Source organism: Ambystoma mexicanum, chromosome 1q, assembly GCF_040938575.1.
Source record: "Ambystoma mexicanum isolate Mex_15411 chromosome 1q, UKY_AmexF1_1, whole genome shotgun sequence".
In the NCBI taxonomy this organism is placed as follows: Eukaryota; Metazoa; Chordata; class Amphibia; order Caudata; family Ambystomatidae; genus Ambystoma; species Ambystoma mexicanum.
In genome coordinates, this window is record NC_090922.1 from 214,972,984 (window position 1) to 215,000,591 (window position 27,608).

The window sequence follows — 27,608 nt, forward strand, 5'->3', positions numbered from 1 at the left end:
CCCGTTCAATGTTCAAAGCTTCCCAAACTTGTTTCCAGCAGGCCCATGCGTCACTTGCCAGAAACAATGGAAGAAGAGAGCCTGTGTTAATAAAAGACTTTTCAGAAAGTTCTTTCCATTTCTAACGCTCTGGATAGGTTAGACAATGCTATAAAGTGTGCACCACTCTTCATGAATCGATCCACAGTAACCATGATAGTGGTGAGACCGTCTGATGGAGGTAGGCCTACAATTAAATCTGTAGAAATTGCTTTCCAAGGTCTAGTAGGAATAGGAAGGGGTTGTATTTTATTGAAATGCCATTGAGTTTCATACTTGCACTGGATAAAAACCAGACTAGTTTTACCTGAGTTGTCGACATCTAGATGCTATTTCGGCCACCAGAATTATCTGGAGATAGCCGACTTGGTGAACAGATATCCTCAGTGACTAGGGAAAGTCAAAATGTGCAAAAAAGTAGGTCCAGCAAGCTTTTCGGCAGTTACGAAACTTGTTTGCTACAAGGACTAGAGATTCTATGATCGGTACGAAACTCCACTTGATGCTTAGCACCCAGGAGAAGGTATTGCCACTCCTTACAAGCCAGCTTCAGGGCAAACAGCTCTTTTTCCAGGATGGAGTAGTTCATCTCCCTTGAGGACAACATGCAGGACTTGTATGCAATAGGGTGTTCCAACTGATCTGGCTGACCTTGTAATAAGACGGCACCTACTACATATTCTGAGGCATCTGCCTCCACAACATATGGCAGATTCTGGCATAACACAGGCACTTGCGTGAAAGCTTCTTCGAGGTCTTGGAAGGGACTCTCTGCCTGAACCGCTCAGGCAAAACATTTGCCCTTTTGTAGAAGTTAATTCTGTCAACGGGTTTACTTGAGACAAGAAACGTTCGATGAATTTGTGGTGGAAGTTAGTCAGTCACAGAAATGGGTGGATCTGTTTCACCAACGTAGGTGTAGCTTCCACTTTTCTAGGAGCCATTGCTATACCATCTGCAGATAAAATGTACCCTAGATAGTGGCCCTAAGATGATGGTGCCGTAAAAGTAGAAGTACTTCCCTCACACATAACCGATTAGTGTGTAGATCTTTAGAGAATACAAGAAAATTGTTGAGATCATCAATGAGGGAAATTTACAGGATGTTACACAACACACAATCCAGAAAACGCTGGAACAACGCAGGAGCATTGGCTAGCCCGAAAGGCATTAGATGGTACTCAACCAGGCCAAAAGGCACCAGAAAAAGCGTCTTCCTTTTGATGTATTTATTTTAAACGTTTTTATAGTGAGAACATGGCTAATGAGAGCATTAGAGCGCTTTACAACAAAAATGATCATCTCCTTTGCGGATCCAGATGAGGTCAAATGCTCTGTGTAGATCTAAGTTAGTGAACACTCAGGCTCCACGCACTGCTTCAATGATGTCCTTAACCAATGGAAGAGGATACTTATCTTTACGATAATTGTTAATTCTTTTGTATCTTTCTTCGATACAAAAAACAAAGTAGCTCCTCCAGGGGCTGTGGACTCCGTAATAAGAGAGTTTTTTTTTTTTTTTATTCTTGGCAAAGTATTCACTTGAAGCCTTTTTTTTTCCATTTCAGATAACACAAACATATGTCTGAAAGGTCTGGTTTGGCCAGGCAGGAGATCTATTGCGCAATCCTCTGCTGTGTGAGGGGTTAAGGGGGCTTCTTGTTCTTCCTTAATGATGTCAGTATACTCTTCATATTCTTCAGGTAATGTGTTGATACTGATATCAACACATTACCTAAAGAACGCAGTGAAAGTTTCCTGGGATGTGTCAATGCCAGAATCTCCATCTTGAAAACATTCACGAATACAATCTTCTGACCCCAACACGACAGAACCTGCTCTCCAGTTAACAAAGGAATTATGTCTACGCAACAGAGGAATATCCAATATGATAGGATAATGGACGGTCTTGATGAGGTCTAAGCTCAACGTCTCCCGATGAGCTGCAATGCATAATGCCACATCCATAGTCTGTCTTTCCATAGGGCCTGACCTCAGGGGTTCTCCATCAACACCTTCTTAGATACTGGTTGAATAAAATGTTCCTGACAGCTGTTGGTCAAGAAACTTTACAGCCGCTCCACTGTCCAGAAGGGCCGGGAGTTCATACCATGTTTCTTGGTGTATCAGTGGTCCTCGTAGGGCAAGTATTCTGGTTTCTTGTTGTACTGCCCCTATTCGTCAAAGCAATATGGTACCCTTCTTGTTCTCCTAGGCCAGGATTCCCATTAGGAAAGGGAGCTCACGTTTCCCTTTTGCCTTCCTGAAGAAATAGGGCATTTGCGTACCAAGTGGCCTTTGCTTCTACAGTACATGAACAATGCAAGGGTTATTTTCCCTCTCAGGAGACCCAGTGCAATGCCAACCTGAATCGGTTCATCTTCAGTTTCAGGTGTAGGCATGATAGGCACTGGTGCTGTGCATAGACGCGTAGCCTGGTCTTTCCGTCTTCCTTTCTTGGAGATGATAATCCAGCTGGAGGACCAAGTTTACCAAGTCAAGAAACAAAACCGGGATGTGCTATTCTTGCAAGTTCATCCTTCAAATCGTCCGATAACCCTCCTCTAATCAGTGCCAAGCTGGGTTCATCAGGCCATCCAGTCTCATTAGCTATTTGTTTGAAGCAGGTTGCATAAGTCATTATGTCTGCGATTCCTTGATGAAAGCCCAACCATTCCTCTTGAGTGCATAGGCCATTTCTGGTCTCTCAAACATGGTCTTTAATGCAGTCACAAAGGCTGCATAGTTGTCCAACACAGTGTTGCCAGAGGTAGCGAGAGGTGTTACACAAGCCAAGGTAATTCCTACAATGTTGGTAACCATGCAGCCCACTTTTGCCCTCTCCGTAAGGACCTGATGCGTGCAAAAGGAACATCCCAATCAGCAATATGTGTGTCGGGCCTACAGGGAATACCTGATTGGCAAAACCTTACAATAGATCCCTATTTCCCCTCTTTTAGCTGTAATAGTTTAATCTGTTAGACACCATTTTTGCTAGACTACCTCCTGCTCCCATGCTGTTCGCTTATTCCTTCCCACCCTCAACACACCTTCCTACCATATTTTCATTGTCACTGTCCTTTGCCCCCAAATTGACATATTCTCTAAGAATAACTTCCTGCAATCCAAGAACACCCTAAAAAACAGACTATTGCCCTTCAGCTGTGAGAACTCTACCCATTATATACTTTTCCCCTGGTCCTTCTCGGACATTTAGACCACACCTTTTCGATCACCTGTCTCTGCTACACCACCCTGTTTTGGCATTTCTACCTCTCCACACCCCCCACCACAGACATACGGGCTCCACCCACTCGAGCTCCCCTCTTGTCGCTTTGAGATGCTATTTATTTGTTCCTCCCCATGGCAATGGCCATGCAGAAATTCTGGATCTTCTCATCCTTTTGCAGAACCTAATCAACAGTAGTTTCACGTCAACCCCTGGAAATCTCCCTCATCTACTAGCACTCACAAGTAGAAGGATGTAGCATTTTCCCACTTCTAGGCTTGGGTGTAACATTCCACCTCCATCCACTATCACACTTCAGCTGATACTTATTCTGATCGTACCCTAACAATTGCCACTGTCTAACGCTTCTGTAAAAGCATTATGTTGATACTTGTGTCTGCTCTTAGCAATATATTTCTCAATCTCTCATGCTAAGCCTTTATTCTTGTTATGACGCTTGGTACTTTGGCATACAAAGTAAATCTGTCTTTCAGCTTTTGTGGAGCTCCCTCTCCTGATATAATGCTGGTTGTTCTGCTGAATTATGTAAATTTATCTGCCTTTGGTAATTGGATCAGTGCTACCCACCGATTAGCCACTGAAACGTTACAGCTGCATCTAACCACATCTCTACTCAGACTCCTGGGTCATGACACTTCCCGGGCCAGACACCCATTCAGCTCCATCAATTGACATAACCAACCGCAGCGTCGCCATGCACATCACAACCCACGCGGTTGTCTGTGCTGTCAGAAATTGTTAAGGGGTAGATCGCTATGCCATTTCTATGTTATGCAACTTCTTAAAGATACAGTTACAAGTGCTTCATGCTATGCTATACCATGATGTACACATACACGTATTAAAGCATACATGTATTGAAATACATATCAATTAGTACTACCATTTGTTAATCAGTATCAAACCATGGTCCCCTAGCAACCTAGAAGTAACACAACTGCACACCCAAAAGCCCTTAAGGCTACAAGGCCACACCAATGGTAGGCAAGTACAGGTTACAGGTACCCATAACAACAGTAACATCCTTGTATTTGTCCTTTCTGCAGGACCTTACGCTTTTTCACTCCAAGAAGACAGGCCGTGGCCCGCTGTTGGAAGGATGGAGGAAGCTGTCTCAGCCCATCATGTGCTCTTATAAGTTGGTGACGGTCAAGTTTGAGGTGTATGGCTTTCAGACAAAAGTAGAGAACTTCACCCACAAAGTAATTGTTCTAGTATTTCTATCTTTTTGTTATGGTGTTTTTGATACATTTTCAAATGCAGAAAAAATAGAGTGAAAAAAACCTTTGAAGGAAGGCTGTTAAGTCATATGGAATTCTGTGAATACCAAACGTTAGACTAGACCCACACACTGCAGCACCTATGGGGCATGTGCTTCAACACTCTGCTGTAACCCAAATGTTATCTTGTGCCCTCTCATGTTCTTGGATATCAGACCTAATTGTTGTCCTGCATATTGATGACTTGTCTTTGTGGGGATTGCATTTTTACCTATTAAGCATCTCAACATGTGGCACATTTTTTATTTCTTCTTCTTTTATCAAACTCACAAATATGTTCCCATTCCACACAAGCTCAAATAAATGTGCATTTTTTGCATGATCGGTTAGTTAAAATCTTAGAGCTTAATAAACTGTAACCATCGAGCAAGGGTTGCGGGGGGACACCCCCGCAACCCCTGCTCCCCTTAAATGGTATAATGGGGCATACCTTTACCGGGTCAAGCCACCGCATTTTTGCCGCGATTATTTTTTACCGCGACATTTTTGCCGCAATTTTATTACTTGATACCCTCATTACACGTTTTACGGTCTGGAAAAAAGTGCCTGTAACAACGGTTGCCGGAACCTTTTCCGGACCGGCAAACTACAAGTCTGCCACTAAGGGCAGTGAACTACCGGTAGATTTTTCACTGAAGCACTATTACTAATGGTGCCAGTGCTCCAGTGTTCCCATTCATGGGGTACTCCACGGGAATGGAAACTTACCGTTCCTGCACCGCACAAAATATCCTGGTATTACCGGGATATTGGGCAGCGAAAAAGGTAAGTTGAGTCTGCCGGTAACCTGTCGGTGCTACCAACTGGTTACCGGGAGACTCATAATGAGGGCCTGTGTGTAGTATTATCTATATCTGTTTCTGAGCATTGGATTCATAATTTAATATTATTTTTAATCGGGCCTCCCATACCCTCTCATGCAGATTCTCAATTCCCAGCAGGTATCCTACTTCCATTTCTTAGAGAGAACCAATTACCTCCAGATTGCCTTCTCTATCACTATCTTCTATGTTCACTCTAACACCAACAAGCACAAAATCTTCTTGCAAAGATGTACCCTTTGTTTTTGTTCATAATACCTGAATGTCCTTTAAAACCAGGAAAACAGGCTCCTTTATTTAACTCTTATTTTGAGCTCTGAATGTATTGCTTTGTTTTTATATGGCTTTATTAATGTATTTACCTTTATCTCCTGGTAGGCGGAAAGGGGGCGTAAACAATTGTCATGTTATTCTTTTATCTGAATGCAACTTATTTTTTTACTTTCTGAAAATGTTCAGATATTTCCTTCTATTTAAATGAGAAGACAGCCTCTTTGTGTTGTGTCAATTAGTATCTTGCGCAACGGATCAATGCAGCCCAAAGAAGATATATGAAATGTTAGGTTTACGTACAATTTGATCTAGTTTTATAAACGTACCTATATATGGTTCAGATTGTTCTGAAATCATGGTTCTATTAACTGGTGTTGGGGGGTATTTGGAATTGTCTTGCTATTTTATCTGTAATATTTGTTAATTTATTGATGGCGAAATCCGATTTTTAATCAATTGAATTGTTGTGTGTCAAATAGTAAATAATCCCCAAAATATACCCCAGAAAAGTCCCCATCAAATTCACCATATTCACAGAAAAGTTGCTGACACATTTGCTAACGCCTTCTCTTGAAAATATTTATTGGCATCCAAATCAAGCAGAACACAACATATGCCAGAGTGTAGTGGGGGATTACCTAACATTTAAAACTCGTGTTTTAAGTAATCCATCCTACAGAAAAATGTTTAATGGAAATCCTAGAGTAAAGGATACATTTCAATTTAGTTAAAGAAGTGAGAATATAAGCAAAATCCCTCTTTTATATTAGCATCTTGAGTGGGTGAGAGAATGCCCGAAATAAAATGGTCAACTTAAAAATGAATGGGAGGCGTGTTAAGAAACGGAAGAGAGAAAATGGGAATAAGATTAAGTGAAGCTGTAGCACGGATATGAAAAGGGAAAGTAGGAGGGATGGAGAGAGGGAGATCTGAAGGAAAAGGTGAAAGAGCATGTTTATGAGTGGAGAACCAACATGGGCAATCGAGAAAGTGAATGAGAGGAGACAGAACAGGAGTAAGAGAAATGGTGGGAAAAAAAAGTGAAACTGAACCTAAACAAGAGGAGACAGAGAAGAGGAGAAACAGAACTAGAGGAGGAAATAAGGAGACCTGGATGGGAAGGTACGAGAGAACAAAATGGAGAGGCAGATTGGGAGGGGCAGAAAGAAAAGTGACAGAGAAGGAGGGGAGGAATAGATAGGAGATGCTTAATGGAAGGGGGGAATGTTAGTCAGAGTGTGAGAGGATCATCTACAATGACCGTGAGAAAAGCAAGAAACAGGCATGGTGTGAAAGAAAACAAAGAGACAGCTAGGGAAAAAAGATAATAATCGCTCACGGTTTTGGTGGATTTGTGAACAATTTATTAGTAAAAGCAATAACAATACAGAACCAACGGCAGCACAAGACTTTGGCGCAAGTGAGACCCCCTCCTCCATGCACTGTTCTCTTATACCCAAAGGAACACGTGCATTTCAGTGGAAGGGACAGTCCCAACAGGGTAAGGTCTCACCTAGAAAGAATGTTGCTGGCAGAGAACAAATTATCATTATACAAGCCTTTAATGCCAGCTGGACTCTTTCATGCTAGTTATTGTTATCAGGGAAGACAGCATACCGTAATATAGTAAGTCAAGTTGAATATACTCCTTAAAGATTTGCACACGCTCTGAGACAGGAAAGGATGCTTGTAATATGATGACTTCCGTCTACTAATGCCACTTTTCCTAAGAGAAAGCGGGAGCCTAAAACACGCTTGCATGAAGCAAAAGGGAAACACTTCAGAAGCGAAAGAGGTGAAGGTGAGCATTCCTACACGCTAGGCGATCGTCCTTCATTGCCAAGAGAAATGCAGTACAATCTACAGTCTCACCTCACACAAGCAAGAAACAGTGGTTTAAACATGGCAGTTTGCAGCGCCTACTCTTGACATTATAGTGCAGTAATATACAAGGGAAGCATATTAACTTTTCAATTTCCATACTTTCCCCCACAAGGGAAAGAGTTAAAGTGGCAGAATAGAAGAAGAAAAAAGACTGGGTGGTAGGAGATAAAGAGACAGAATGAGAAGGAGAAGTGAAAGGGAGAGAAAGGGATACCATAGAGAGCAGAGAAAGCCAGGCGACTAAATGAGACCAAGAAACATAACAGGATGGAGAGAAAGAGGAAATAATGAATTAAAGGAGAGAGTGAGTCAGATGGATAGAGTGGCAAGACAATGCAGGATTGAGAGGCAGAATAAGGAGCCCTGAGCTGGGGGTAAAAACGCCAGACTCGAGATTGGGTGGACCTTTAAATGCCGCAGAAACATCATTACCGCTGCATTTAAGGGCCACCGCCCAACTCGTGATCAGGCCCAATGTGTGAAAAAACAAAACACCAGCAGTGGGATTCTTGGATGTCTAAGCCCAAATGCTTTGCACCCTTTCCTGAGCATGAGTCATACTGAGATTAAAGTAGGCACTACGCAATATATTAGTCACATGATATGCAAACTAGTAAGCATACACTATCATTAACACCGCGCTTAGGAACCTCTGGGTATTCAGCGCGTTATAAATAACCACTTACAATTACAATTACAACTACACACTTCATATTGCATAGAGGCTGCCAAACATGGAAACTACATGTGTCTTGGTTTTGTAGTGCAGATAGTAGTGCAGATAGTAGTGCAAAGTAACATCCTTAAGCCTAATTGGGAGTTGCCATCACCACACAACTATATTGATGTGGCTGCCAGCGAGATGCAGACAAGTAAAGCACTTGGAGAAGCTGTAACGTTGGTTGCAGCAATGGAATTTTAAGCCTGCCTGTAAATATATTAGGGGTCGGTGCAAAATAAACTCAAACAACAAACTCCTTTCAGGTTGTGGGTTTAAAGCCAAGTTGTATTTTGAGATTGCCCTACATTGCCAGGCATGTTATTTTAAACCAGTGGTCTTCAAACTCTGTGGTTGCCCCCCATACCCTTTGGGGGAGCCAGAAGGATAGCCAGGGGGGGGGGAACAAGGCTCTTCAAAAAGGCAATACGGGACTGCTTTTAATACAAAATGTAACCCTGTGGGGGCCTGGCAACACAAATGTTAATCAAGGGGGTGGGACGGGGAGCAGCTTGACAACAATATTTTTACTCAAAGGGGGCTCAGCATAAAAGAGTTTGAATACCGCTGTTTTAAACTAATGGGTCCAACTTTAAGGCAAAGTACCCAAATAGATTACCTACAATTGTATTATGTAACTTTGCCTGCTTAAAATGTAATTCTTTGTTGGGGCTGTGCAGTATTGTGTAAGGTTGGTGTTGTCTTTTTAATTATGCATAACGTTGCAAACACTGTGCAACTATCTTATGTGAGTAACTTGTGCATACTAAAATTCTAGTTTCCTACAGCAGATAGGCCAGGAGGAGGATAGCTCAAGGGCAACGCGTTTGTCGCAGAAACAAGGCAACACATAGTAACACAGGTTCAGATCCCAAGCGTGCGCTTAGTCACTGGTCCCTGGTATAAAACTTGTTTATAAAAGAGCAATTATAGTTCAGAGTGCCATTCCTATACCTAATTTGGCATTGCCGAAATTGCATGGGTGTGACTGCCAGAGGTGAACATAGCGTTTGGAAAAACTGAATTGGTTGCAGTCGCAGAGTTTTAAGACAGGCTATATACACTGCGTAACGTTGTTAACTTCTTAAATCTTCAAGATTGCCCAACAGTGCCATGAATGCTTTTTCAAATTTGCTGGGTCCAACTTTAAGATAAAATTGTACACAGATTATGTGCAACCGTATTAGGTGATTAACTGTGCCCGCTCAAACTGTAATTCTATGTTTGGGCTCTGCAGTATTGAGTAAGAGTCTTTTTTTATTTTTGTAATGGATTTATGAGTGGTTCAACAAACTATTTTTGATGATGATAATAACAATTTAATTTTCCAGAAGTGCTAGAATTGGGATTTGTTTTTTCAGATGTGCAATGGAATATGTCGGTTGTAATCCACAATGTATTGCTCTGCAGTTAAGAAGGGTGTCCTGAGACTGCATTCTGAACACTTCCTGCAGCCACTGGAGTTTAAAGAGATTACTTTCTCTAGTTTTTTCTATGTGAAACGAATCTGCAGCACTTTTTTGGTGCTCATTTTATTCTCTGAATGCCATCAGATGACAAGCTCTCCAGCTGATTATGTACTAGTGCCGTGATCCCTGCGGGTCTGGGTGCTGCTATAAATGTAGCAAATAAATACATAAAAAAGGTTTATGGAACTTTCAAAGCTAATGCATTGTACCATCTCAGCATAATATTTTCAGTCAGCCCAAAAAAAGGTATCACAACTTGGATTTTGTGTGATTTTAAAACTGGACTAACAAGGCATCAAATTTGTCTGTGCATTCCATATATAAAATAACTCCTACTGTACTATCTATAAGTTATAGACTGACTAGACGGTAGTCTGTTCCCATAAAGTTATATCGCGAGTCAGGGTCGGTAGGTAATGTTCTAAAATAGACTACATCACTGTGTTGCACGGCCGTACTCTCACTGTAAAATTTTACATATTTGAAAATAGCCCGCTGTAATGGTTCAGGAGTAAGACTCAGACACAGCGTCATTGTGAGGATTGCTCTAGACTTTTATTAAAGAAAAAGAAGGGTTGGAGAAATACCTATATCACCCTAGCTTTATGAGGGGTTTCGTTTCCCTCAGTGAAACTAAAGGAGGTCAATGTCAGGATGTCCAAAAACAATAAACAGTTCTGCGTACTTTGTCCAGAATCCTAATCTGACCATTACAATCAAAACTCAAAAGAAAGTGCAAAAGGGGTATAGTCTCCAATTGTTCATCTGTAGCATTCTTCAATGATCCAACATGAAGTTCCAAAAGGTATAAAAAAAAATAACTAATCAAAATTCCACAGAGATCCACAAGCCTCTAGAGAGGCGTTCCCCTTCCCCTGAGTTTCTCAGGTTCTCCACCATTCACTATTACACTTCTGCTTCCCAGTAAATGCAATTCCTCAGTTCAGGGGGTATGGTTCTCTTCCCATATAGTGCACACATTCAAGGGTTCCTCTTCAATCTCTCACAACTTATTTGCAATTAGGTGTGGGACTCGGACTCGCAGTCACACTGATTGCTATAATCTCCTTCCAGGACTTTTGCAATGTTCACTTGATGATTTGGGTGCGGGTCCCAGACTTGAAGCAGGTTGACTGGTATACTCTCCTGCCAGGACTTTCAAACAATTCACTTTATCTTTGGGGGAGGATCTCCAGCTCGCAGCCACACTGCCTGGTATACTCTCCTGCCAGGATGTTTACAGTGTTCACCTCCTGATCTGGGAGCCGGTCTTTGACTCGCTATCACACTGCCAAAACTCCAGAAAACCGCAAAAGTTATGGCAGTGCAAACAAATCTAAAAATGTGTGTGACTTGGATGTATATGCAAAGTTTTCCCCAATGTATTACTACATGAAACATATATGGTGATAATGTTAGCATGATATTCATGTCTCTTTTATTCTCTTCTATCCAGAATATTAAAGACATTTTACTGGCAGGACACAGACAAGCTGTGGCGTTCTTTGACTCGCTATCACACTGCCAAAACTCCAGAAAACCGCAAAAGTTATGGCAGTGCAAACAAATCTAAAAATGTGTGTGACTTGGATGTATATGCAAAGTTTTCCCCAATGTATTACTACATGAAACATATATGGTGATAATGTTAGCATGATATTCATGTCTCTTTTATTCTCTTCTATCCAGAATATTAAAGACATTTTACTGGCAGGACACAGACAAGCTGTGGCGTGGATGGATGAGTGGTATGGTAAGTGGACACATGTCTCTGGAATTCGGTGACAGGCCATGTTTCCCTGAATGTTTAATAATAAACAATTATTCTCAAAGTTACAGAAATCCCAGTGTTTTGTAGGACCAAATAAGACAGTCTTTATTACCATTAAGAAAATCAGAGTTACCAGGGAATCAAGCAATACATTCCCATTGAATACTAGTTGTAGAATTACTCTCCTAAATTGACTTGAGGACATAATCATAGATTCACAGCCAGTGGTATTGTGAAACAAATCAAGGGAAAGTAATGAATATGAATGCTGCACAAGCAATCAAGAGAGGAAGGTGTAGCTAAGCAATAAACCCCTGAAGGGCACGAGTATTACCAGATCAGGTAATACCCGGAGCCAAGTTACAGGCCCAACTGAAGGCAGGGCCTAAACGTTAGCCCTGGGGCATTACCACACCCGGTAGTGCCCCTGCCCAGATGGGTTTATTGCTATTAGCATTCCAGCATGTTTTGGATGGCCGGAATTCATTCTTTGTTTTGTTATGTGGGTCTACTACCCCCATCCTCCTGCACCCACATACATATATATGTATATGTATTTAGTCAAAAAGTGTTTTTGACCAACCTGCAGCCTTTCCCAGAGTAGTCTTTTAAATAATGGCATTAGGGGCAAAGCCAACATGATAAGTATTCTTACGTGCCCATACTTGCCTACATTGGTGCTTCCAGTCTGGACATATTTTCTTATTGTGGCATGGCATTTTTTACTGGTGTTAAAGGCAAAGCCAACAGGAATGGTATTCTGCCATATATTGGCAAAGCCAGCATGGATCTGTTTTCTTATAGTATAATTACTGACATTATGCAAATATGGCTATGCTCTTATGTGGGAATATTGGCATATATTGGTGCAGCCAGCATGGACATATATGAGCACAATAAGGCTTCATTATGACCTCGGCGGTAGCCATGCCGCTATTGGCGCATGGCTGCCGCCGAAATCGCGACCAGGTTCCCAGAATGGGGAATTACCGGGCCATTCTGAGTTTGGAGGGCCCAGTAATTCCTCCCTCCAGGAACCCGGGCCCGTACCTTCCCCATTCCCATTTCAGCCCCCATAGGGCTGAATGGGAATGGGAGAGGGAGCAAACAACGGGCCAATTACGAGTGGCCCGTTGTTTGCTCCCTCTTCCCCTCGCGGGACCCGGTAAAGACACCTGGTTTTACCAGGCGTCCTTATCGGGTCCCGCAAGGGGACCTCGTAATGTGGCGGAACGGGTTTAACAGGTCCGTTATCCCGTTCCGCCAGGGTCGTAATGAGGCCCAATGTGTTTTCACTGGCAGAATGCAGGCACATAGCTTGCAAAGGCATCACGAAAAGGCTCCTGTGAATTGTTGGTGACTTGAAATCTAATGGATTTTTTCATATCTTCCACTTCAAAACCAGTTGTAAACAATGTGCCTTTTTCAACAGAAAGTGTGCTGTAAAATGCCCGATTTTAACTGATTATATAAAAAAAGATTCTCAGGTGGAAAACACTCCTCAGCCAAACCTCCCTCATTGGTTCGGTCTCCCTCTCTGTGCCTGGTCGCTGCCACATATTCGTAGGAAATGTTTATTCTGCTACAATTATAGAAGTCATCACCATGGCATTGAATACAGCCTTGGTCGACAACTACGATGCAGTGTTGCCATTCTCGTGCCTGCCATATTAGCTTTTTCATGTGCAAGGGGTGTTTCTTCTGACACAGGTATTTACTTACAATTACCCAGATGATAACAGGAACAAACAATTGATTAGAAGGATTGTGGCACACCTGGGTTATCGAGTTTGGAAGATGGAAATGGCTGCAGAAAATGAGGGCAGCCCCACTTAATGAAAATGGGGAAACATTTTCAAAGAAATGTAGGAACTCTAAACTGGGAATATTCTTCCAGACTAAAATATTAAATTCATTTTTTTAATGTATGGAATAAACCTACTGTAGGAAAAGCTTTGCATCTAAAAAATGAGAGGTGTTGATGTGTTTGCTCTTTTCCATTGACAAACACGTAAGGAACCTGCTGACTTATGCACCTTTTCAACATTATGTAGCTTCTATTTTGGAGTTCTGGTCGAGCAGGGCATCTACCAGGCATCTGCTCTCCCAACTGGCTGCCCTGACATGAGATGAGGCTTCCGCATGATTTTGCAATTGTACATCAACGGTGGTAATCCACTGGGCCTCTGTGCTTCCACAAGACAGACTACTTGCTCTACCAGGTTAAGCTGGCGATCTGACCAAACGTGGATGGCACTATAGGGCACCCTCTCAACCATCTCCCATGTTTTACGAGTTCAAAGGTATGCCTTTGCCTCAGCTGTACATGCTCTGTGGATTGGTGGGGATACTGTTGTAATGCTAAGGAAGAAGAAGAAATAGGGACGACTACCAACTCTGAACTGGCAGAGGCAGTAGCTTTGATATTGCAATTGCCCAGCTCTATTTGCCAATTACTAGCGAGAGGAGACAAAGTGTAGGCCGGCCGGAGGTGGAGGGGCCACCAGCATAGCTAGAGATTAACCCATACATGTTATGTTATGTTAAAGGTTCCTAACCCGTGCACTGTTGCCACCTATGTGGTCTCTTGGCGCTCTCAAGGATCTGTAAATCAAGGAGGGAGACGGGTAGGTTAGTATGACTGAGCAGGAAAAAAGAGCAAGAGAGCTGTGATGTGCTGTTGGCAGCTTCAGTTCGGCGACACTGTTCACTGAGCGTAGGTGTTTTTCGGTTGGAAGCCGCCATGTGTTGTTGGGCGAGACTAGGTGTGGTTTGTTTCATTGTTGTGAAAAGTGTGCGTTCTTTGTGCTGTAGAGCTATGGGTGTGTTTAGTTCAGAGTTTGAAATGGTGTATGCAGAAGGGTGAGTGTTTAGTAGGGTTAGGTAATGGCAGTACCTTTCCTACCACTGCTGTTCTAACTAAATGTATCCCGCATCCCGCCCCCCTTCGTACATTCTGGTGTGCAACAATTACCACCCAAACGGGTTGCTTTAGGTGTGATGTGTTCCCTGTGCCCAGTGGTCCGTCCGTTCGAGATATGGCCCACTAGCACAAATGGGCTAAATGCGAGATATGGCTCACTAACACAGATGGGTTAACTGCAAGATATGGCTCACTAACACAAATGGGCTAAATGCGGGATATGGCTCACTAACACAGATGGGCTAACTGCAAGATCTGGCTCACTGATACAAATGGGCTGAATACAGATATGGCTCACTAACACAGATGGGGTAAGTGAAAGATATGGCTCACTAATACAAGCAGGCTAAATGCAAGATATTGCTCCCTATGACAGATGGGCTAAATGCAAGATATGGCTCACTAATACAAGTGGGCTAAATACAGATATGGCTCACTATCACAGATGGGGTAAGTGAAAGATATGGCTCACTAATACATGCAGGCTAAATGCAAGATATTGCTCCCTAACACAGATGGGCTAAATGTGAGAAATGGCTCGCTAACATAGATGATTTAACTGCAAGATATGGCTCACTGACACAAATGGGCTAAATGCGAGATAAGGCTCACTAACACAGATGGGATAAATGCAAGATATGATGGACTGACAAAAATGATCTATTTTCTAGTCAGGTAATAAGATTGGTGGGGTTTTACTGGAGTACAGTAATGGCTGTACTCCTTGCCCAGACCACACTTACCTTTTCAGTCACTGCTGGTTGACTGTGGCAGGCTTCCCAGGTGAACACGGGCAAACATGGAGTGGAGCCGCTTGTTTGGGAGATGCCCTTTGCCTTGTGGCCCTTAGCCGAGGGCTGCCCGGGCATAGGTTGCCTTGGGAGGGTGTTTTAAGAGTGTTTCTGTGGCCATTCAGGGGCTACGTTGGTGGGATGGGAGGCTGGTGTCGAACCTGTAGGGAAATTAGCAGTCTTGAGGGTGGGGGAGATTATGGGAGTGTGCAGGAGCGCTTAAATAAATGTAAACAACATTACATGGTTTCATAAACTATTTTGTTGCTCCACATGTACCAATAATATTAACCAGTTAACTAGAGCCCACCACAAGCTAAATTCTCTCTTTGTTCACTTAGGGCAACATCTCAGGAATCATGATTTTCTCTCAGAAGAGTGAAATAAATTATACATTATGAGGAATAATTACAAATGTATGTATACTTTTCAAATAGGTACATATTCTACTTGTTACGACTCCGAGCCCTTTACTTGCAAGCTGCTCGGCCATGTATGTCCACTCAGCCATGTATGACTGCTTACTTCAATTTGTGTAGAGTAGTTTTGACTTCTGCATCTTGTCCGTTTTTAGAGCAAAACATACATGCTTAACATTTCTCTCACGCTTTCCAGGTGGGAAGAACAAGAGTAATAACCAAAATGACCCCAATTAAACACCTTGCTCTTCTTCAAAAGATTGGTCTCTCCAGGAGTATTCTTCAAATTACATTTGCTTTCCTTTCTCTTGCTTTTGGGAGCTCAATAATAAATTTGTTTGCACAAAATCAGCCAGCCAATGGGAATCAAACAGAAAATTAACCTTACCTCCTCCAGCATCTTGGTCTCTAGTGTCTCGGTCATCCATTGGAACTGGAGTCACCCATAAGGCGATATTAAATATACTGCAGTAATCCATCCACTTAGTCCCAATACTGTACCAACAATGGACATGTCAAACATTAACTTCGCCAGTGAGATTTCCATATTTAATCTTGACATCTTCATTCACAGGACTTCTTCAATGACCAGCATCTTCTTGATTGTAAAATGCAATTAATGTTTGATGAAGATATATTCTTGTGTTCTGACCAAATTTAATGCTAGATCCAGTCCACACTTGCATATAGACTCCATACCAACCAACTATTCTATTTTAGCATATCAATGAGAAACAGGAAATTGTGTAATTCTGTAACCTTATACCAAATAGGTTTTCACTCACTCCCACGCTTAAGCAATTCAGAAAAGAAAACAAAACCCTCCTCTTCAAGAAGCACCTTCTTTAGACCCCGTATGATAGACCCCTGAACTCTCTCAGTGCAGTATCTCTTGTGATGATCACCCCATACAGCCCAGACTACTGTCAAACCCCCAAACCCACTTTCAGCACTGTTACATGTTCCCCACTAACTGTAAATGTTAACTGTTCCATGCTCTAAAATGTTATTCCAGTAATGGATGTCGTGCTGTAAGTACAGTTCCCTCATTAGCCATCCATTGTGTGTGTGTCACCCCTCGTGATCTACATTGCGCTGTTACTTCACGAAGCAAGGTTCACACACCATGAATACCCAAAATTAAATATATAAATGTGCCATGAATAAATCCAAACACAATAAACATCTTGGGTGAATTTTGGTTTCTCTCAAAATAACCTTCATCTGTAGATACGTGAAACCTGCCAAAGAGAATTGGTTCTTGTCCCGCTTCATCACACTGCCGAGCGAGGCAATCTTAGAACACCCATTAAACATTCATAATTATTGGGCTGTCCTGGTACGGGATTAATATCTTGCGGTGCTAATGTATAGAATAATCTTAGTACACGCTGAGCTGCAGGATTATGCATCAGCCAATTTCCATAAATCATGTGGCACCTTGTGAGCTCTCAGTTAATTGTACTCAAGTGGAAAGTGGTGTTTGATTGAAATCCACATTTTCTTTTGCAGGCATGTCCCTGGAAGATGTGCGGCGGTTTGAGACCTTGCTCCAGGAGGAAACCAACAACAAAGTCAATTCCCAGAAGACTCCTGCAGGTGAGAGGACATGAGAAATTGGTAAGAGAGCCAGCTACAATAAACATGGAACGGCAAGGAGGTGATAGGACCAAACGAAGGAAGCAATTGGTTGACGGTGGCAAAAATGAGTGAACAATTAAACTGTTTCAAAAAATAGGAGAGAAGAAATAGAGACACAGGAAGACAGCGCATCCGTTTTGAGAGGAAGTGAAGGTAGATGTGAAAATAATATATTGTCCAACCACTGTCTCAGGAGGATAGCTCAGCGGCAACGTGCTCGCCTTGGAAGCATGACGACATGGAGCAACTCGGGTTCGATCCCCGGGTCCGCTCTTAGAAACCTCTGGGTATTAACCGCGTTATAAATAACCTATCATACCAATAATACATAAGGCGCTAAATAAATGCCAAGTAACATAACATAACTACAGAAGAAATCCATTACTTGTTGAGCTCATAAATATAACCGCAGGGTAACAAGCAACACTGGACAGGGATCTCGCCTCACAGAGGACTACAAAATACTATGCGCAACCTCCACCTACACACTTTCGCTAAATTGACTGTATCTTAATGATGTATTTGCTCTGTGAATATATATGATATGGCAGATTGTGCTCTACCAGAAACAGAGTTAGGTCCTGCAATACATAACAAATGGGTGTATTGTGTTATCGAGCAACATCCATTACACTGTATCACTTCCCAAATATCCACGTAAAATTACATAGCATGCATTTAAGAGCTTATGATTTAAAACAAAAATGCATAATTTTCTTCAACAGCTAAGGAATACCCTAACAGGTCATGAGCTAGCCATCAGTTCATGCGCATCCCCAGGGTGCCCAAAGCTCCTTCCTCATCTCATACACACCCCGGAGGGCCATGAACATTTTTATCAGCTTGTGCATGCAGGTCATAACTCTCCCCTTCTCTCATGGATATTCAGAAAGGCCATGTTGCTGGGCATTAGGCCATGTGAACCCAAAGAAAGGCAGGAAGCTACCGTCAGTTCACGTAGCCCAAGATCTCCCCATGCACTCTTGCACACTCACAGTAGACCATGCTGTCCACATCAGCACAGACAAATCCCACTAAATCTCGAAAAGCCATAGGAGTTGCTGCATTGTCCATGATCTCTTGTCCCAGATTCTCATGGATACTGCACCAGCTCATGAATATCCAACAGTAAATGAATGTCATAGTTTATGAAAATCCCCAGCTGTTCAGTCATTCTCCCTAAACCCCTTAAGTAGTTAAGCAGTTTGTGATCTTTCTGCTAGTCTAGGAATCCACCAGCATGGCTTGGGTTAAGCTTCTTGTTAAAGGGGTAGTTCACGCAAACATGTTATGGTTTAAAACGATGGGCCATAATGAAAAATAATAAAAAACGTTCCTATGTATAATTTGTGAGAAATGAGCGTCAAAGTCTGGATTTTTTTGCTCTAGGGGTCATCCATTTTGTGAATTGAAGCAGCCTCCTCAGTTCTTAATAAGCTCTGCTCCTGCGGCACTAATCAAGCAAAAGCACCCTAGTGGGAGCTTTTGCTTATTGCTGCCGAAGAGCAGAGGATGCTGGCAAGCAGCAGCTGAAGGACATACGTCTGGTAAGTGCTGCCTTTACATTATTATTCCATTTGACCCTGCCCGCCACAATCCTATATTCATGAACTCACGTTCTCTGAGTTCATGAATATAGTATTGCAGCTGGTGGTGTAGTATTAATAATTTCCAGCATTTTCTTTTTAATTTTCCCGGGCTTGCCCAGAAACTTAAAAAGAAAGAGCCGGAAACTTAAAGCAAATGTACCAGCAATTATAAATACTACGCTGCCTGCCCCAATCGGCGGGTGGTGGTGTATTCATAAAGGCCAGTATTTTGGCTTTTAGTTTCCCAAGCTCATGCAATGTAGGGCGTTTTGTACTTTGCAGTTAGATTGGTAGTCAGAGATCGCATCCATTGAGAATGCAAAGAAAAATGATCTGGTTTTGCTCAGAAATAAGTATTTGGCCTTTCGCAAATGGAATTTGTGTGTTCAAACGGCTAAATAAAAGTGGTGGCTAGTCAAGAAATGTAGCAGCATCGCATACATGCTACCAAATAGCGCAGACTGGCTGGCAAGTTAGGCTTCTATATGAAAGGGCAGCAGGCAGTCTCAATTCAAGTCTTTTTTCCTTTTAATTCAGAAAACATCTTGAATGTGGCCATGCAACTTTCTGAGCAATTCCGCTGTGAAATATCTGTAAAGTGCTAGAATAAAAGGAAAATGCCACTCCGAAAAAATGAGCAGTGGAACTTATTATCCATCAATCAACGGCATACTAAAGTGTGGTGTGTTGTTCATTCTTTTTCCCACAGATAAGGAAGACTCTACATTGGCTGTCAGTGGAGGCAGACATTCTATCAACCGCTCAACCTCTTGGAACAGTGGAAGCGATGCGCATGATGTCCCTGATGCTAGCAACTCCCGGGAGCCAAGGTCCCGGACTCGGTTGCCATCGGCTCCGGAATAGCATCATCTTTCCCAGAAGAGACAATCGTAATGCTCTCCAATTTGAGTCCAACATTCCAAGAGCTTACCTTGCGTGTGCTGTTGCCTGCCGTTGGTACCACAGTCTTTCTACTGGGATCCTTTGCAGACTTGAAAGACTTATCATGGCGCATGCCGTCTGGCACATTGGGGCACTGAGATACCTTCAACGAAGAGATATGAATTTGTTACAAGGGATTAATATCCATTTAGTAGACGAGTAGGGGCACAAGCAAGACAATCATTATGGTACAAGATACGCAGAAGAGAAAAGGTTACATTTTTGATGTTACAAACGGAGAGACCTCTATACGCATCAGATCCACATGGATTTGGGGATTTCTCCTGAATAAGTGACAGTGATTCGTATGCATGTAGAGCAAGGATCTACTTGGAAACCTCTTTGTTGTGAAGGAGTGTTATGTCAAGTTGTTACCACTGATGAGTACGGGAGGGATAATCAAGGGACGGTCCTTCATGGAGATACAGCATTACCACCATATCAATACACTTTGAGAAGTTCTAAAAAATGGTAAAAAACTTTACTTGATATTTTGAAGTCTGAAAATGTTTTAACCTCTATTCGTGATCTCCCAAATATTGCCAATTTTGGTTTGGCATAATTGTTTTAAATCTAGTCATTTATGTAAACTCGCACAAACTGGACGGGTCCTTTTCGGATGTCCAAAGAACGTGAACAGCACTAGAATCCATGGGGACCAGTGGCACTACAATGCCGACCTTGGGCACATCCTACCCCCTGAATGTGACATCATTGGGTCTCTTAAGTGCTAGCTTTGAAAGTCCTTAAGATCAAGAAAGTGGCATTTGTGTTGCATCATAGGAAAGTTGGGATAGGAAAATGTAGCGCAACGGGTTGACGTTAAGATCTGAGAATTTGACTGACATGCATTAACTGAATTTTCAGAAGGCCTGTCACTTGCTTCATCCTAGAAAATATAGTGACATAAGGGAAGCTGTCAGTACGAGGTTGCCTAGCTGGTGAGCCAAAATATGTTTTTTTTACCAGGTCAGGATTTCTCCGGGTAGTTTGGCAGAGGTGTAGAATACTGTGTAGTGTCTCTGATCTTTATTATCCTTTTGTTAAGCAGGTGACTGAGATGTGGTGACAGGGAAGCCAGCTATTCCTACATCCACCACTCTGCAAATTGTAAATACCACTGTGAGACAGGTTTGGTATCATTTACAGATAAAGAAAGAATTGTCACTGTCTGTATCGAAGAAGCCTACATTGGATGTTACTGTCTCCCATAAGCATGTGCCAATTTTTCTAAATTCTATAAAAAGCAGTTCATAATTAAGCCTAATAATAGCTGTAAGGCCATCTACATGGCAACTTAGTCAGGAGGTTGCCCCGGTTGATAAAGCATGTTGGGCTTCGGGCTTCGCATACCAGTATCTGATACAGAGATTGTGGCATACTTTACCATTGGTTGCCTTTAGTAGCACTGACAGAGGTGGGTGCATTTGTACTGCCAATCATGTCCTACTGATCACAGGAAACTAAGTTGGGCCTGTGACACTTGGAGTCGTTGGGCTGATTCATGGAATTTGTGCGCCAAAAAACAGGGATTTGTGCGTCATTCTGCCGGCAAATCCCCATTTGTTAAACAGGGATTTGCGGGCAGAATGGTGCACAAATCCCCGTTTTTCGGTGCAAATAATTCCATGAATCAGCCCCGTTTAATTTTGCCACAGGCTTTTTAGGGGTACACAATATATGTCCACTTTCTTAAATATATACCATGTGCAAATGTCTTCAGGGGTTACGGCCTTCTGTTCCACATGGACAGTCTATGTGAATTTGCAGGATGGTTGTGGGTGCCAGTCTAAATTATGTGTTGCTTATAATGGAATCTATGAGATTATTTTTCTATTTTGAGTAATAAAAAATACGGTTTGTAGGAAGTACAGCATTACATCTGGTGTCCTCACGAGGGTGTAAAACAATTGCTCCAGAGTCTATTCCCACTAAAAAGGTCTTGATATGGGGGGGGTTTCTACGTGGATTGTCACAACACTAGGAAATTCCCAGATACAAAAAATGTTTTGGTCCATTTTAGGTGACTCCACATATTTACCCTATTTCACCACTTCCGAAACAGGAATTATGTCATCCTGGCTATTGCCATTTTGAGATGATTGTGTCATTTTTGCAATAAAGGGTATGGGCTGTACATTCATGTGAACGTGAGCCTTGCAGTGGGGCCCATGTCTAACATTCTGAATTATTCATATCAGCATTTCTGTCTAGAATTGTTTTCTAGGTCAACGTTAAATGTTGTGCCATAATACACGGTCTTTTACCTTTTAAAATGTTCTTTTGAAAGACCATTTAAGAATGTATGACAATATGTCATGGCACATGTTGCGTTATGATAGGCATATGTGAAATGCATGGAGGTGTACTCACTGATCATGCCGGGGAATGACAGCTACACGAGCAGTGACACAAATAAACAGCCGTGTGTGTATACAGTAATAAGTGCACTGGGGCTGCTGTGTCTTGTGATCCCAAATTTAAATGGATAAAGAAGTTTGGTACTCGTTTTTCATTGCAACAATTGATGTGCCACATGACCTATTTTTGACCTCAAATAAATACCAATAGTGATAGTATCAATCCGGGACATAACCATGTTCAGGATTTAGCTATATCAGTCATCCCCTTCAGCATGCATCGGCAGGCCTCATGCAAAAAGTGCTGAAACACTTTCATCATTTATAAAACCATTCTGCCCAATAGTTAATGAATTTGAAACGCTTTGACTACACAATACGAGCCGAAGACCCTATTCTGATTGGAAAATGAACACACGATATATATGTGATGTCTACTGAAATTGTATGTGATGCAATTAGACCAACCTGCACTAAGGCGCAAGATTCTAACCACTAGTTGGTTACATTTGATCAAAACATGATTCTGATTTTCTTAAGCATGAGTTTAAGAAAGCTTGCTGTGCAGAAGGAACGTGGTGTTACCAATGAGATTTATATGTGGACTAGATTTCCTTTCAAATTGATAAAGGTAGGGGGATTATTTGTCATTTACGAAGTTCTTGAGGGATTACTGATTTTTACATGAGTATCTAACCCCCAAATCCTACAGGGCTTGAATGTAATATGACAGTGTTTCTTTTTTGTGCCTTGGTCACCCTTAATGTGTTCTTTGTGGCACCAAGCTCCTGCCCATGGCACTATCCACTACATATGTCAACTCAAGCAACTAACATCAATAAGAGATCTGGAAAGCAGGTGAAATGTTAGAGTAAGGTTTCGGGAAATCTAGCAATTGTTGTGTGGGACTAGAGAAATCCTAATGTGCACGTAAGATTGATTTTAGGAAGACATCTTAGAAAATGAGGCTTGATTTTGTGAAGGTATTTTCATACTTGCAAGTGCACAGAAAAGAGTTAGATGCTGTGTTAGTCCATTTTTAAAATCACACAAGTTGCATATTGTGATACCTTTCATTGTATTATAATATTACATTATAATAAAACCAGCTGACAAAGGTAGTGTCGTTGTGGTCGTGGACACACCAAAATGCAAGTATACAGACAACTTCTTGACACAAATTATTACCTAGAGATTAGTGACAACATCACCATGGAGTACAAAAATCCTCTAGAATTAATCCATGCCAAGCAACACTGAGCAACACCTCCAACATCTGACACTGAACCATCCAACACCTGGGACCTTTTATTTACTCCCAAAGATCCACAAGCCAGGACATCCAGGCCACCCAATCATCTCTGCAGTAAATACATTAACCGAAGCCAAATCTGGATACATTGAATCCATCATAAATCCTCTGATGATGGACACAGAAAGCTTTGCACAGGACACAACACACTTCCTCAGAGAGATATGAGAGATAGACTATGTAGCACGGAATGCACTCATGGCCACACTGGGTGTCACTGCACTTTATTCCAACATTGCACAGGAATATGGAATTGCTGCATGCCAGAAATTCCTGTAAAAAGTAAACACCAAGATTGGCACCGCAAACACAGCTATTGCAGATCTCATAAGTTTCATACTCATGCACAACTATTTCTGCTTCAATAGAAGACTCTTTCTGCAAAAGACTGTAATGGTAATGGGAGCAAAAATTACCTTTTCATGGCGCATCTCAAACACGAGTTCGTAGAACAACAATCCCTGAAACCACTAACATACCTGCGCTACATTGTTGACATCTTCTTAATTTGGACAGAAGGTGATCTCTCTTAAACAATTCCATAAATCATTAAATGGCTTCCACCAATGCATTAAGTTCACCATGGAATTCTCCAAGAAGAGCATACACTTCCTCGATACAACCATCTTGGTTCATAGAAACGGCCATTTAGAAACAGCTGTATACAAGAATCCCACTGACAGGACTAAATACCTGCACAGAGCAAATTACCAATCACGCCACACAAAACAGTCCATTATCTACAGCCAGGCCATCCGATACCAATGCATATGGTCCACCAGGAAAACAAGGGACAGCCAACTTGTCACACTCTGCACATCCTTCTTGCACAAAGTTGCCTTGGCCAGACACATTGACAGGGAATTTGACAGTGCTTTGAAAATACCCATAGACAACCTGCTACAATACAGAGACACGAGAGAGACCGAACAAATACATTTGGTTTACACCTACCACCTGGCACTAACCCAACTGAATAGGATTGTTAAGGACCTACAACCAATTTACAACAGGGATGATGAATTGATGGAACTATTCAAAGAAGCTCCCCTAATTGCATTCAAGCAACTGAGAAACCTAGCACAGTCTTTGATCATTAGTACATTTCTGCTAGATCAAGAACAAGGAAGACCTTGAACGTACCCTTGCAACATGAGGAGATGAAAAATATGCCAACACATCTGAGCCAGATCTGCCAAAACAACCATGCAGACCAAAACATAAGCGATATACAACTGCAGATCATCCAATGTTGTATACCTCATACAATTTAAAAAATGTATTCATGCGGATTACGTGGGTGAGACTTGCAAAGGGCTGCATGAAAGGATAAATCTGCATAGATGCACCATCTCAAACCACAAAACAGAAACGCCAGAGGGTCTACACTTCACACAGGATGGGCCTATCTATCAGGATCTATAAGTTATGGTTTTAAAAGATGGCTTCTCAAACACCATGCACAGAAGGATGCGGGAGCTCAAGTATCTGTAGATGCTTAACCTTAAAGACAGCGGTCTTAAAATCGATATTGCATTTATGACACACTATGGGCAACTTTGTCCAGCAGAGCAATCACATCAACAAAGTCAGAAGTCTCCCCTTCAGCACCATTGCTCACCAACGGTTGCCTGTTCAGGATCCCTAAAGCATCAGTGACACAGGACACCCACAGTGGAAATGTTGGGCATCTAAGCTCAAATGTTTGGCACCCATTACCGAGAATGAGACAAGCTGAGATAACAGCGGACACTGCACTGTCCAAAAATGGGTAACATTTCTCTTCATTTGAAACACTATATGCAAGCCAGGAAGCTATTGCGAAGATTCAGGCATAGTGAGGTAACATTGGAGGCTGCATCAGTTAAACCTTAGAGTACAGTTTGTAGTTCCAAATTGGATACCAGCTAGGAAGCCTTAGCTGCTACATTGGAATCACTAAAACACTGTGACACTGCTTAAAGGCTGCAAAACACTTTTTTAGACTCTGTGATTAAAATACAAACTGGCACCAATTCCCAATTATTTGTTTTCAAATCTCTGACTTCAATACGGCTTTTTAAATAACATCAGTAATTTTAGAAAACTTAAGAACCTAATGGTTACATGTGAACATAATAAAAATGTTTAATCCTTTTTTCTGGTAAATGCAACTCTCAGAATGTGTATTGTGTTCATTCCCTTGTGTCTCCTACTTCCAGGAGCGTGCATGGCCTTTTAGATAAGACAGCAATTCCAGACCCATATTCCATTCAGTTTGTTCCTCCAGCCAATTAAATGTTCCTTTTTTCATTTTGAGAATCATCTGTGCTCTAGCTTTGCTTTATAAATCATTTCACTCTGCAACATCCGTTGAAGAGCTCTGTGGGACTTTGTAAACTAATGTTTTATTCTATCTCTGCATAGATTTTTCAGTTAGTCCAAAAAAAAGGTATCAAAATCTGCAACTTGTGTGACATACTTGCCAGTGAAATGTAAAACATTATCCTAAAATATTAAACATAAATATCAAATTAGGGTGCCTCAGCAACATATGCTGTGTATTTATAGGATATTCTTACAGGACATGAGAAATTACAGGGAGATTTAAAATGTTTACATGAAAACATCCTGCAATGGTCTCTTTGCATTATAAAAAAAAACATGGTGGTAGATCCCGCAAAAAAACAAAAAACTACACGTGTAAAAGTAGGGCAAAAGACAAATATTAAAGTTTTTCACCATGGACATATTCCAGGGTTCTTTTGACATGAAACAGTTTAGCCTAAGTACTATTGGAATGCTACGACGAGAACCCTGTAACAATAGCAAATGGTAGGCACTGCCCTACCCAAAGATCATGCTTTGAAAATGGGTCAGAGGTCAGTGATCAAGGACGTACTATTGCAATGGTGTCCAGTCCCAGCATATCACATCACTCAATGTTCCTATCGCTTATGAACAAGCACGTAGATGAGGGTCTGGATCTAAAAAGGATCACTTTAAGAGAAGAAGCCACACATAAAGCCAGCACATGGACATAACAAGACAGTGGAACAGAGATGACCAAATGCCTGCTATTCATTTACTTTTATCATTGAACTGATCGATCAAGCACAGCTGGAATCAATCATTGCTAAGTGCCACTGTGCAGCATGGAGTCAATTGTCGATCAGGAGCGATCATTCTGACAAGCAAGCCAATCAAAAGAGAGCTACCTCTTCCACAACACTGCAGTTTCATAGATGTTTTTTAAAGAACTTTGTATAAATAAAGGAAAATCTTAAATTGTGTCTTTTGGTAAGTGTATTGATTCCTGACCCTTTGTTTAGTTTAAATATGATTTCGATTACATGACAAGGATTTGGTTTTTGGGGGCCGTAGGTGATTTAAATCTCCTATGACAAGGCTGATGACTACATGTGCATGGTTCTGTGTTTGGTGTAATGTGATTGATAGTTGTACCTTATTTGGTCTTCCCATTGCAGAAATGCAATGTTCTAAGGGGAAAAAACAACAGAAAAGCCACTCACACACTAGCTAATTACAATGACTGCTAACACGAGGCTGATGCCTTTCAAGAAATATTTGATTTTCCGAACCGGTGAGTCCACCTCAAGTCTACAGGGTCATTAATATTTTTAGCTAATCTTCTGCGATCACTTACTGTTATTATTGGCTAGCTCTGTCTGGAGAATCACTGTACACCTCCTTGTGTCGGAGGTGCAGCAATCAATGGAAGATTTCTATAGGTCCTAACAGAGAGATGCTATACTAAGGCAGGGTTATCTCCAAAGATGACAGTGGAGAGGTCCAAGTAAGAGGGGATAGAAAGTTTAGTTTCAGGTTGGATCATGAATCCCTGTTCCCACATCGATAACTGTTTGCAGTCAGAGTCTGGTAATTCCCACCGCGTCATTCACAGTCCCTGTACATTGCAAAGGTTCCAGAGACCTTCCTTCTTGGACAACGGTTGTCCCTCGATGGCTTGTAAGATGATGACGCCTGCTGGACACCACAATGGCAATGCCTTAAATTGCTCTTTTGTCAGTATTTCTTCCCCGCCTGTCCTGGGTGGATTGTCAGACCTGACCCAACCAATGGCAGTGTAGGTTCTGAGGAGCCCACCACAGACTCTGGTTTTCAC

At 41.8% G+C, this 27,608-nt stretch overlaps 1 protein-coding gene across 1 annotated transcript in view; it reads left to right on the forward strand.

The window, feature by feature from the left end:
- Window positions 1-26,754, forward strand: part of LOC138526746 (cytoplasmic phosphatidylinositol transfer protein 1-like) — a 511,789-nt gene extending 485,035 nt beyond the window's left edge. The window contains exons 7-10 of the mRNA XM_069637411.1: window positions 4,336-4,491; window positions 11,424-11,487; window positions 17,151-17,237; window positions 19,578-26,754. Coding sequence (XP_069493512.1) covers window positions 4,336-4,491; window positions 11,424-11,487; window positions 17,151-17,237; window positions 19,578-19,732 — 462 coding nt within the window. The 3' untranslated portion in view covers window positions 19,733-26,754. The remainder of the gene's footprint in view (window positions 1-4,335; window positions 4,492-11,423; window positions 11,488-17,150; window positions 17,238-19,577) is intronic.
- The last annotated feature ends 854 nt before the right edge of the window (window positions 26,755-27,608 follow it).